Here is a 12857-nt window from a genome sequence, read left to right on the forward strand (position 1 = left end):
TTTTTTTTTTTTTTAATCCAGCAGAATTTGTAGTGAGTAAGATTTCACAGCTGCGTGGCTCAATTGTATCTGATGCTTTTTTGTTAACAAAAACATAAGTGACGCTTCACTCTCCTTCCCAAAGCCTCCACTTCGCCGGGCTGGCTTCCAGTGGGCTAACTCTACAGGACGTTTTAGGTGCTTATGCTGTTAGGGAAATCATTATGCTGCCTTCACATAGATTCAGGCAGACAGTAGACGGCAAACTAGATATCATTTTAGTGGACGAGAGCCAAATGTATTCGAAACGAGTTGATAATTGTGTTTTTTCAGTTGGAAGCAAATGGCTGAAGGAATGCCCTTAGGTTTTGGATGGAATTTGGGGTTTAGGGGAAATTTAACATTAATTTTGAGTTTGCGCTACAAAGCTGCATTTTCTAGCTGCATGAATTACCAAAATATAACATTAGCATCATCACCAACCATTGCACTTTTACAGAAATGCCCTGAATTCACATTTATACGGGCCAGACTGATGCAAATAGGGTAATAACCACAATAAATAAATGATACGATACAATACGCTTTATTGTCCCCTTAGGGAAATTTATCTTGGACTCAGATGTTGTTCACATAAACAAGTTAAATAAAATCAATTAACTTGCAAACATGTCTGGCAACAATGATATGCAGCAATAAAATGACCCAGCAACAACTCAAAAATATCACCAGTGATTAAAAAAAATGAGAACTAACTTTGTGAACAATACATCACCGCAGAAATGTGTCTGTCCGGCCATCGCATTGTCCACCTGCCTATTGCCATCTGCCTGAATACATTAACCTGAATGCAGCATTAGCCAGCGAGCTACGCATTGCACTGATGCTCTCTCTGAACCCATTCAATATGTATCGACGCCTGTTTCATTGCCCATGTCTCCAGTTTCCATCTTGCCCTGTCAGAGTGCAGGGCAGCTTTAAAAAGAATTACACATCAATCTCGCCCCATTTGCATTGGCTATAACTCAGTGATTGATTTCTTGTCACCTGTTCCCCCTTTCGCTCTGTACTGTATTGCACATCGTTGACCCCCCCAATGCTAATGTCTCCTCCTGCAGTGGTCAGACGAGCCGTGTGCGGCCCACCTGACCCAGAGAGACGGCTACCAGGCCACCACTCAAGGACAGCTGAAGGACCAGCTCTACCAGCAGATTATCAATTACTTCGACAAGGGCAAGGTAAGAGACACGCATGCACACGTTCTGGCACGCACACGTGGGAGACTGGTCTTAATCGTGATAAATCCCGGACTCTGAGCGTGCTATTTTTAGAAGCTGTCTTCTCTGTTAAATACCTCCTTTGGCAGTTCTTGGAGAAGAATTTTTGTTTTATATTTCTACAGAACGCGGATTGTTTGTAATCCTCTTCATTTAGCTAAGGCTCATATGGGCGACGACACATATCAGACCACACAAGCATTAATGTGTCTCCTTTATGTTTTCCTCCTACCTCTCACAAAACCTTATTTTGCGCTCCCCCACTATCCTTTTTCTTGTCCTTTTACACCACTTCAGTGACATACTTGAATGCTATCTCCGAGTGATTCCACCCCATTGTGACGTGAAGAGCAGGCTCATATGTGCCTCCGATTCCGAGAATATGTTCCAGTTGCGTAGGACCTGGTTACTGTGCTATTCTACACTCTTCATATTGCATACCAGAAGAGGACAATGTAATTTTTTTGCCTACAAGCTAAGCCTGGAAAGGGTCTGCAGGACTGAAGCCAGAGCTTCTCAGAGATGATGTCCCATGGCTGTCCATGTGTCATCAGTGTTGGGGTTGAAGCCGCCGCTCTTGGTTCTCCAGCCAACTGTCACTCAGTAGGATGTGGCCAGGGAGACGACAAATTGAAATAGCCTTGGCTAAACATGCGCACACAAACACAACAGAGTGATCAGGAAGTGTTACAGTGGCTGTGAGAACACATCAACACTCCAGAGAGGAGGGTATCAATTGAGGACACTATCTAAGAGGGCCGTCGAAGTCATCCAGAAAGAAGTCCCAGATGGTGTTGCCAGCGCCGCTCTTACTGATGGCAAGCTGATCTGAGTAGCAGTCTGGACTTGGTCCTCGTCCAGCCTGGCCCAGATCAATTCAGCCCAATCTAGTTTGTCAGGAAGCCACTTATGTTTTCAACATGTTCAAGTGGCTCCTGTCTGTGTGACACCAACTCCACTGCGTTGGATGAGTCTCGAGGGGGGGAAATGCAATACTGCGATGAATTTGTTTCTCCAGGAGGACACATCTTAGGTTCTAGTGTTTTAGACTGAGGAATAAAACAAAGGAATAATGATACAATGAGAGGAAATCTCATTTATTTATTTAGAAAAAATATTTTATTGAATATCATCGCCAGGGAGCTCATTTGTGAATTTCTGTTGACTGACAAAGGAATGCTTCATCTCAACTAGGATCTTGATAATACATGAATTCACTAATTGTCTCTGTTTTTGTCCCAATAGATGTGGGAGGAGGCAATCATTCTGGGGAAGGAACTGGCGGAACAGTACGAGAATGAAATGTTTGACTTTGAGCAGCTTAGCGCATCCTTGGTGAGTAATAATATCTTTGTGCTTAACTTTAATGTCACAAATTGAGCCTTTTTCAGTATATTGACTATTACTGCTAGACTGAAGTGTACTTATTTTATTTGTTTTAAGGTCCCATATTTTCTAATTTTTAGACTGATGCTTTTATTTTGGGTGTCTATTTAAAATGTCAATTGCCTTTATGTAGCGCCTGTCTCTTTAAGGCCCCCCTCCCCTCCCCACTCTGCTCTGATTGGATGGCTCTCACAGGCCCGAGCAGGCAACGTCCACTGTATGTTCGCATGGTGCTGACTGTATAGTTCTGGCATCACAACCATGTCTTGTTTGAAGGCATGATTAAAAATGCATTGCTCCATGGTTTCAACGTTTTGATACTTTCGCAGTATTTATAAAGTTCCTGAACTGGCTTTCTGAACAAAAAAAGACACAGCAATATCAGTTTCTGCGATATGGGACCTGTAAACGGGAGAGATTAAAAAGCACTTTTATGTTCTGGCCCTGATAAGCGGCATTAGCATAAAAAGATAACACAAAACATGTCGCAAATAAGATAACCAATGAGGATCATACAAAATAAAATGTGTTTGTGTAAATGTCTCCAAACAGCGGAAGCAAGCCCAGTTCTACGAGAACATAGTGAAGGTCATCCGGCCCAAACCAGACTACTTTGCCGTGGGCTATTACGGCATGGGGTTCCCCTCCTTCCTACGCGTGAGTACTTGCATCAACACGCATCCCCCGCAACACAGCGTGGACGAGCCACATGTCAAAACAGATGATCAATATGTTTCCAAGCGCTCGCTTAGTTCTCAGCCCTCAGCCATCAATACATATGTGCTCACGCGCCTCACTCCCACCGGTTTTGGGTGTTCTGGCGGGACTCACTTGTTCAACGTCCCACCTGGTCTGTCTTTCACTTACTTAGTCACTCACTGGCAGGAAACAAACTGTGAATCATAGCAGCTGTTCCCTGTGTGGGTTGTAGAGTGTACCCAGAATAACGTGCTGGATCGAGGCCTGTCAGTGTGGGAAAGTGGGTCTCGGAAAAAGGCAGAGAGTTGCGAATTAAGTGCAATCTCTGTCTCTCTCACTAACCTTCTCCTCTTTCATTCATGGTCCACCACTCACAGCTCCTTTAGCCGCCCTCCTTTCCATGTGTCTTCAGTCTGACTGTATGTAGCGCGTACTTTACCAGTCACTCTGTTTGCTGGGTTGTTGGTGTCACCTGAAAACACCCCCCCTAAAATCTATCCATAACCAAAGGCTGATCATACCTTTAGCACTGCCTTTAATTCAAACGAACACATTTTGTCCCCACGCAGTGAACACAAGGACACAGTGCTACCAATACCAATAGCGTGAAAGAAGGTGATTTGGTCACATTGTGAATTGCTTTATGCTGGCTGCTGAGTCATGGTTTATAGTCCCAAAACATTCAGGCGTACTTGTTAGATAGTTATGAGCTTTACTCAGAATGTTCTTGCAAGTGGTGGCACGACGCAGTGGAAAGCATCCCGACTTCTAACCACTGACTGCATAAAACATGGACAAAGCTTCAACAGAAGTCCCTTAAACTTGCATTGCTTCTACAAACCAGCAGGGGGCAACTCCACTGGTTTCAAACAAGTCAGATTGATGTAAGCTTATGAGAAAACGTCCCTACTTTTCACTTGATTTAATTACCGCAGTAGTAAAATTTCTAATGAGTTAATGGCCTCAATCGCTAGTTTTAAGTCTTATTCAATACAGCGTTGTTTTCATCTTATCAGTGATGGTCCCATTTAGAGAAAAATAGACAGTAAAGCAGGATATGCTTTACCCTACCTTGTGACTGACAAGACGCTACTATTGTGTGTTCGGCTTTCAGTCAGGATAACAGAGGTGTAGCAATTTCTTCCCTCCCAAGCTCCACTCTCTGGTCCAAATATCGTAATGTCTGACTCCAAAAAACTGTAGCAATGCAAATGGGTAATATCACAGTAGATTTACACTTTTCTACGTGATAACCACCGTTAGTCGGCCATTGCTCATCATGAACACTGGGTGAAACTGAATCAACACCAGATATTCTTGAACTGCCAAACCCGAACTGATCTGTACTTCCCCTCTAAATGTCCTGGCTGGCCTCGGGCCAATCTGATCACAGTCCATCGCAAATTGAGTATGTGTTTAACAGGCATATGATATCTCCTCACCGGCCTCATTTTGTGTCTGACGTGCTCTCTGCCTGTGAAGGGTGTCCTCTTCTGTCCACACATCAGCTTTTATTTGAACAGAAAATTAAACTGAAGCAGGAAGTTGGCCATCTGAAGGAATGGAACAGTGCTGATGAAGGACAATTTGTTTGCCTTTAATACTTTCCTCATTAGAGCTATTTTCAGGCTGTCATCTGAGAAGCTGCTGAAGGTGTTGCTTTTCCTGTCGAGGACAAATTAAAGCCATTTTTTATCACACAGGCAACACTGTAAATGGCCTAAACGTCCTTACTGAAGAAGATGATGATGTGAAAGTCCGGTTTCAAGAACAGTGATTCCTGATCTTACCGTTTTGGCTCTATTATGAGGAACAGCCGGTTCACAAGGGTCTCTCTGATCTCTGTGTTCCCCTCCTAACCTCTTTCATCTGGCGGGGCAGAAACTCCATCACAGACAGAGCAAGCTGCACTAGCCTAATCTAAATGGCTATTTAAACAGCCTTTGAGGACAGCACCGAGTTCTGTCTTTTACTCTCCTTTTTATGCGTTTGGAGGCAGTTTGACCTTTCATGAAATACCTAGGGCAAGTGAATGCAAGGTTGCCTTTATCGGTAGAAGTCTGCACTTAAATGTACTACAGGAAGTTTAAAACTGGTTATGAAACATTCTCCATCCAATACTGACGCCTCTTTATGACCTACATAATCAAACAAGACCATCAGCAAAAGATGTTCTATGTGGGCTATTTCTATATCGTTATCGTGGCTCCTCACCAGGTCGGATAATTAGAGCTTTACAGTGAAGGTAGCTAGAAATTACTTTTACTGAGCATCCAAATCTGTTAGCTGTAGGTTTAAATTTGAAGAGTTTAATTTGATTTACCACCACCATATTGCTGTTATTATTCTTACACAGCCACAATTAGATACAGTAGATACAGTAGTTGATGATTAAAGGTGCAGTTTGTATGATTTTAGGGGATTCAGGATGATCTATGGGCAGAAATGGAATATGATGTGTTATATATATGTGTTATAACCTAAAACTTAGAATTGGTATTTTTGGTTACCTCAGAAGAGTGTCTTACATCTACAGAGGAAGCAGTTTCCACCATCTTGCACCAGCAAACAACCAACCAACCAAACACCGCCTTTTGCAATTTTGACATTTGCAACCTCACTGCTAAAGTGTGTGGGGCCACCGAACCCCACACACTGGACCTTAACGTGTTGTTGGATAAATACAGCAAAACACATGCAAAAACATTTTTCTCCTGATAGTGAGTCATCTCAGCTTTTACATCGTCCTGCTTTAACGCCTCTGATTTCGTCCGCCCTCTTGATATATTTCATAAATATGTTGAAAGATTTCCTGCGTGAGTACAGAAGGGAAGCATTCAAGTCCAGTGACTTAATAAGATAAATATAGTTCGGAGGGGTTTTTGTTTCACACCCTGCGTTTGCTGTTTGTGTCGCAGCATCGCAGTGTCCTCAGGGAAAAGTCAATTATATGAGAAAATCGATACTCAGATAAAGGCATTTTGGGCCCACCCAACCACAAGGATCGATTTTATGCAAGAGTGCTTAATTCAGCTGCTTATGATTTATTAGTTGTTAATGTGGTTAGACGCTGGGGTACTTGCTAATTGTGAGAATCTCTAGATCGTGACACCTGTTTATATATGCAGGTGCAACTAAACCATTGATCCACTCTTTGTTCTTTATAAAAATCCATTGTTTGCTACTGACCATTAAAGGCACAGAATTCGTATCTTAAGTCATTATTTCATCTGTGAAAGTCACAAAACCTTGTCAAGAAGCTTTGAAGCTTTTATATCTGTAAAGAAATCTTAGTCTCTTTCAGCTTTATTTCCTGTACAGTTGTTTCGCTCACCTTACATCCGGATGGCGTATTTGTCCCTCCCCTCCCTTCTCCGCCTATCAGTCCTGAACTTTACCTAAACCGTGTACTGAGCTTCCTGTGAGCACTCATCTTAAAGAGCAGTTGAGGGTGTGTCTAAGTTCATTTTGAAATATGTATCCTCACACGTCACGTACTGAGACACGGAGATGAGCTGTCGTGCTCCATCATTCCAAATGTTCCTCAGACAGACCCCTGAGCACACTCTGGGAGACGAAGGAACGTTCCCTCGCTCATACATTTTTAGGAGCACTCTGTGCACTCTCCTCGCATAACGTATTTTTTTTTGTTTTGGGTATAAAACAATATGACCTTTTTTTTTTATCAGTCTCTTATCTGATTTTGCAGTTTACAGTCTCTCTGGGGAAACTAACTCTGCCAAGAGGGTGACACATTGATATCTCATTGGTTTTCCTGTTGCCATATGTTACAGATCTTCCAGTTTTTGTGACAAGCATGTCAGTGGAGCTTAAAGCCTGACCATCTGTGTTTCATTTGAAGGTGATAAGATTGCGCCAATATGAACTGTTGCAGCTTTGTCTCGTCATGGTATGAAATTGTCTTTTTACCCCTCCAGCCAAGAGAGAAAAGACCATTTTAGCATGAGGTATTGTCTCAATGACAATGATTTTCTTTGCAGGTTTGAGAGCAATGAAAATGAGAATCGTGGCATTGAGATTACTGTATACACGACCAGAATGCTCAAAGACACAATGGGGGCTGTCCTCTTATGAATAGGCATATACAGTGTGCAGCGATGGAAAAAGATTAAACGTCCTCAGTCGGATTAGAATGATTTAGAGAAAATATGTGAAGCAAATCTCGCAATTGTTCACCGTCAGAAAATTGCAGCGGTGTATTGTCGGGGAGATTTAGTGGATTCTCCTGCCGTTGGGAGGGATGACACTGGAAATCAATGTGCTTTTGTCAACTTATCTGTCAAAGCAAATTTGAAAATGGCCCCAGGCATATTTCATGGCTGCAGTTTCTTTAATTAATTGGGGTATTGAGATGTGCGCTGTGCGTGAGTGTGAGGCGTGCTGTGTGTGAGCTGTTATGCAGTGATGGTGGATGAAAGAAATTAGGCACTGCAAAAAATGGCCCGGCTATTCTCCCCATAAGATGCTGACATTCAAGCTGTGCTTATAGTCTGATGTGCACATTAAGCTAATGAATGGAGCTGGTAATTCATACAATGAGGGCAAACTGATGGTTTCCAGAAGGGATCAAGCCGCTAATGCAGAGTTTCAGGCAGGATTGTAACCCTTATTCCACTTGCCAACAGTTATTGGAGATGGCTGACAAAAAGCCCAAGATCAGAGGCAAATCCGCAATGCGTCGGCGAGCGATGATCGCCACGTGTGAACTGTTCAAAGACCCGATTTGAGAGCTCGTCGAGAGCTGCCTTCGTGGAAACCCTAACGATATCAAGCAGGCTCAATATCTGGTTGTATCAGGGAGCCGTGAAACAAGCTTCACCGAGAGCAGACGATCCGCTGCTGTTATCTGCAGCAGCTCTGAACCTAGTCTTACCACACATCTGTTTTCATGGAGGGGGCACAATAATAAAGTTTCTTTCAGAAAAGATTTTCAGTATTTATCCTCATCATTGCTGAACCAAAATACAATCGTACACGTATACGTTTTCTTTGCAACGATATTTATTTACCTCCAGCTCTCTCTGCAGAACAGATTGCTGCCCATATATCCCAATCATTTCTTTCTGCAGTATTCTTTTCTTTTTCTTTCTCGTCCTATTGCTGCAAATGAACACAAACAAAGAAACCCTTTGTTTCCTTTTGTAACTTCTTGCATGATTTCATCACATATTTATCTTAGAGATCCGACAGACTTGTCTGGGATTAACCCGGTAAAAGATTTTGAAATGTGGGACCCCCTCAACGAATTCAAGATTCCTGATTACAAGATAAAAAGTTGTGTGACATGAACAGTACAGCAATCTGACGTCTTCAAAGTCGGATCAGTGTAAGATGTGCGGAAGCTGAAGAGGGTCCATTCTCATCCTAACAGGTGGACCATTTCTAGTCATTTGAATGAAACTTCATCACTTTCATCGCCTTTTGTGAAAGAGCCCCCGGCGAAGTGGTCTTGGCCATTTTGCAGTCTGCCATTTGGCTGAAACAGAAGTCCTGCTGAGGCAAGCCCACTCTGAACTCAGCTGGGATTGACTCATCACTGATTCGGTGCCAAAGAACTTTGTGTCACCTTCATTTCCATGTTTTTAATATGGAGATTATGATAATGTCTTTTAACCCAGACACAGCACCAGACCAAGTGGATTTACAAATCAAAGCCAGTCTCACCCATGTAACTTTCTCCTAACAGTACAGTTTTGTCCTATTTTTAAAATGGAGGCCGTGTCTGTAATGTCCACATAATGTGTGTAAATCTGCACCAGCCTGCACAATCATGTGTCACTGTTTTCTTTATCATCCTGCAGAATAAGATGTTCATCTACCGTGGGAAGGAGTATGAGCGCAGGGAGGATTTTGAAGCGCGTCTTCTCACGCAGTTTCCCAACGCGGAGAAGATGAAGACGACTACGCCGCCCAGCGAGGACACAAAGTCTTCCTCTGGACAATGTATCCTCAAACCATAGATCATTTTTAGAGTGTGGCCAAAGATGTTTTAATCATTTTTGTAGTGAATTAATTTCAGCAGGTTGATTTTATTTTATAATTTCTCTCACTTTGGTTAGGGTGAAGGTCATGGGGGTAGGGTTAGAAGGTTCCCAGTTCACAAAATGAGATGAAATCAGTTTTTTTATGCTCCACAAAGTGAACTGTAGGGCTGAGCGATATTTTTAAGGGGTATTAAAGGTGCAATATGTAAGAATTTATTTGAAAACATAAAAAAAAAAAAAATTTGACACCTGCGCTGAGTGCAGATACATCGACTGAAGCATGCCAACCAATTCGCCCCGGACTCTCCCAGTCAAAAGTCTTTTGAATTGTTTGCTTACAGTCACTGGTTTTGGTAATAGAATTTGGTGAAATAGTTTGTAATGTCAATTTTCTTTCATTTAATGCAAATTCAACAGTAATGCTACATTATAAACGGTGCCAAATTATTTGTGTTTAATTTGTTTGAGTTCAGCAGTTTCATTTATTTCCTTGACGTTCCCGCTGAAGACATCCAGTGTTTCACGGTGAAACCCATCCTAGACCTTCCTGCCAAGTTCCAGAACAAACTCGTCTCTGAACAGATATTGAGGTAAGACGGATATCGCCGCTCCACCTGCACTCATTTCTTCACAGCTACAGAGTGTGTAACCAAAGTCACACAGGATGCATTTCAATTTAAGGTGCCAATTTGCTCCCCCCCAGTCACTCAAGAACACTTTGGAAACATGCAAAAAGTCCATTACACTTTCTTTAGTGAGAGTGTGTCATGTCGAGGACCGCCGCGGTGGATTAAACCTTGATGTAAATGTGTGTCTGTGCAGAACAATCGGTGGTTGACCTTCTTGTTGTTCTCGTGGATATTAAACCAGCACCAGCCATCTGGTATTAGTCGCCGTGCCAAGTACAACATTGTTTCTCTGACATCATTAATACCATTGTGTCGCCTGCCGGGGCCACGGCAAACAAGCGGGGGCCCCTCCGCTCCCACATGTTTGCCTGATCTGTACGCACGCCATCACGCCGCTGCATCACTCGGCTGTGCAAATTCACTTTGATATGCCACCCCGCCGCATCAGTGGACGTAATTAAAAGAAGACGTTTACTTGGGAAAAACCTTTGGGCAAATATACCTGCGCACTGATCTTATCACGAGTTTGCACCAGTGGACACATCCCCTCAGCAGCAGCAGCCTGTTTGCTTGTTTGCAAACTGTGTCTGATTGGAATATGCAACTCTGTTAATAGCCTAGATTAGACAGCCGTGTTTGGAGAGGGTTTGAGGAGCGTTCTGCACCAACTGTCTGTCCGTCTCTCTTCTCCTGCCAACTCTGTCCTCTCTGTTTCTATCTCCAGTTTGTACTATTTTTTTTCCCAGGTTCTCTCTCTGTGTGTCTCTCTCTGTCCCTTTCCCTCATTTATTCCCTCATTCCGTGCAAAAGATCAACAGTGCATAGCAATGAGACTGAGCTGTTTAAACCAGAGGGGTCACGAGCAGCGGGCGGCACGTAAACACCCCTTCCTCTGACCTTGCTTTGTCCAGATCGTGCCACCGCATCGTCACCCGCCCGCGAGCTAATGACATGTAAAAGGCTTAATTGGGGTAGCGCGGCTGATTTAAAGCTGCTTTATTAATCTGTTTATTAGATCACAAGCTCAAAGGCAGGTTTTTGGGGGGTTAATGCTTCGTTTTCTCAGCTAATTTGAGAATGGGTCCCATCATGTTCATTAAACACCGTTTTGTGACCAAGCACATCTGATTGTCTGATAACGTAAATGACTCAGGTTCCATTAAGACCTGAGCTGAAAGTATCCGTGAAGTTTGAGGCCCCCGTTCACAGGTGATGTTTTCGCCCATGTCCATTTGTTGGTTGGTTGGGTTGGTTTGTCAGAAGGATTACACAAAAAGCTTCTGAACAGACGCCACGAAACTTGGATGGAGGATGTGTCACGGTCCAGAATAGACCCCAATAACTTTTGGTGTGGATGTGGATATGAGGACGGATCCGGGACATGTTAAAGGGACAGAGGTTTCTCAGGGAATGTGGACCTTAATGAAAAAATCTGTTATATTTAGGAGCAGGTATCTGTGAGTGAGTACAATTAGATGCAGATCCAAATAAAAATCAGAAACTAAATTGGTCTTTAAATGTCAAAAGGTCAGTCAAAGTAAAAATAGTTTATACTATTTTGTGTAACCGAGCAACTAACAGAGTATACAATCTGCTTTCTGTTTACATTTACTTTTAGGGCATTTAGCTTTTGTCAAAAGCGTTCATTCATTCATACATACATGCATTCATACACTGATGGTGGTGGCTGCCATGCAAGGTGCCAACCAGCATGTCAGGAGCAGTTTGAGGTTCAGTTTCTTGCCTAAGGACACTTCGACATGCAGACCAGGGGAATCAAACCAGCGACCTTTCGATCACAAGACCTGAGCCACATGCATGCCCAGTGTACGTTTATTGGCGTGTAGAGTCCACAGGTGTGTTAGTATGGACAGAGCATATTTCTGAAACTGTGCCAAACCACTCTCCTGAACAGAGATCATTTTAGTTTCAAACCCCCCCTTTCCGAAGTGTCTTTGTGCGTGTGGACTCTGCCTTGTGTCATAAAAGCGGTCCATTCATGAGCAAAACATAAACAGTCCCGTAGGTGAAACAATTCGAAAGTTGCAGCGCCCCATTTGCACACACACACTCTGCTGTGACAGACATGAAAGAGCAGCGGTTTTGGAGCAGCGCAGTTTCCTTTCATATTTTATTCATAATTGTTTGCTAATAAAGGCAAAGCATGCTCTTGGAACCATATGGCGTTGGTTTAGAAACGGGAAGTGCAATATGCTGTATGAGGATAATAGATCTGTGTTGAAATTCCCTCGGAGAGAGTTGAAGAGGATTTCTGTCTGCAAGAAGAGAGAGCTAAAAAGATATGAAAAAGATCATCTGTGTGGGGCAGCATGTATGTGGCCAGACAGCTGCTCCCACAGTCACAGTGTAACACCATCGTTTTCCTGGTGTGAACAGTCCATTAACCCGATTTGACAAAGTTCATCTCTGCCAGTAACGTATGACGCAGCTTCTCTACATGCATGTGACACACGTGACCCAGTGATTAATTTATTCACCATGTAGATGAGGCCCGGCCTCAGGCAGCTAGTCAAAACCAACATGCTAAATGCCACAGCCTGGAGGTGGGGCTGTCCTGTGTTTGACCTGAAGCAAAGCAATCAACCTCTGGATCAAGCTGCAGACCGCCAAGAACACTTTTAATTTACTCAGGTGCTGATTTTCTTTCCTCCGCAGCTTCTACACTGTCAATGAAGTCCATAAATTCCAGTATTCCAAGCCAGTGAGGAAGGGAGAGAAGGACCCTGACAACGAGTTTGCGGTAATTACTCTCTTTTTTTCTCTCTCTCTCCTATTCCCTGGTGAGCATCTTAAAGGTGCAGTGTGTCGTTTTGGGGGAAAGAGAGATCCTCAGTGACTGTTTTTTTTTTTTATGCCTAAAC

At 43.1% G+C, this 12857-nt stretch overlaps 1 protein-coding gene across 4 annotated transcripts in view; it reads left to right on the forward strand.

Annotated features, from left to right (window-relative positions):
- Positions 1-12857, forward strand: part of dock1 (dedicator of cytokinesis 1) — a 206031-nt gene that overhangs the window by 167523 nt on the left and 25651 nt on the right. For all 4 annotated transcript variants that reach the window (XM_030400621.1, XM_030400622.1, XM_030400623.1 and 1 more), the window contains 6 exons: positions 1098-1217; positions 2502-2591; positions 3195-3299; positions 9164-9305; positions 9855-9936; positions 12652-12736. In XM_030400621.1, the coding sequence (XP_030256481.1) occupies positions 1098-1217; positions 2502-2591; positions 3195-3299; positions 9164-9305; positions 9855-9936; positions 12652-12736 (624 nt within the window). The remainder of the gene's footprint in view (positions 1-1097; positions 1218-2501; positions 2592-3194; positions 3300-9163; positions 9306-9854; positions 9937-12651; positions 12737-12857) is intronic.

Source organism: Sparus aurata, chromosome 20 (genome assembly GCF_900880675.1).
Source record: "Sparus aurata chromosome 20, fSpaAur1.1, whole genome shotgun sequence".
NCBI classification, from domain to species: Eukaryota; Metazoa; Chordata; class Actinopteri; order Spariformes; family Sparidae; genus Sparus; species Sparus aurata.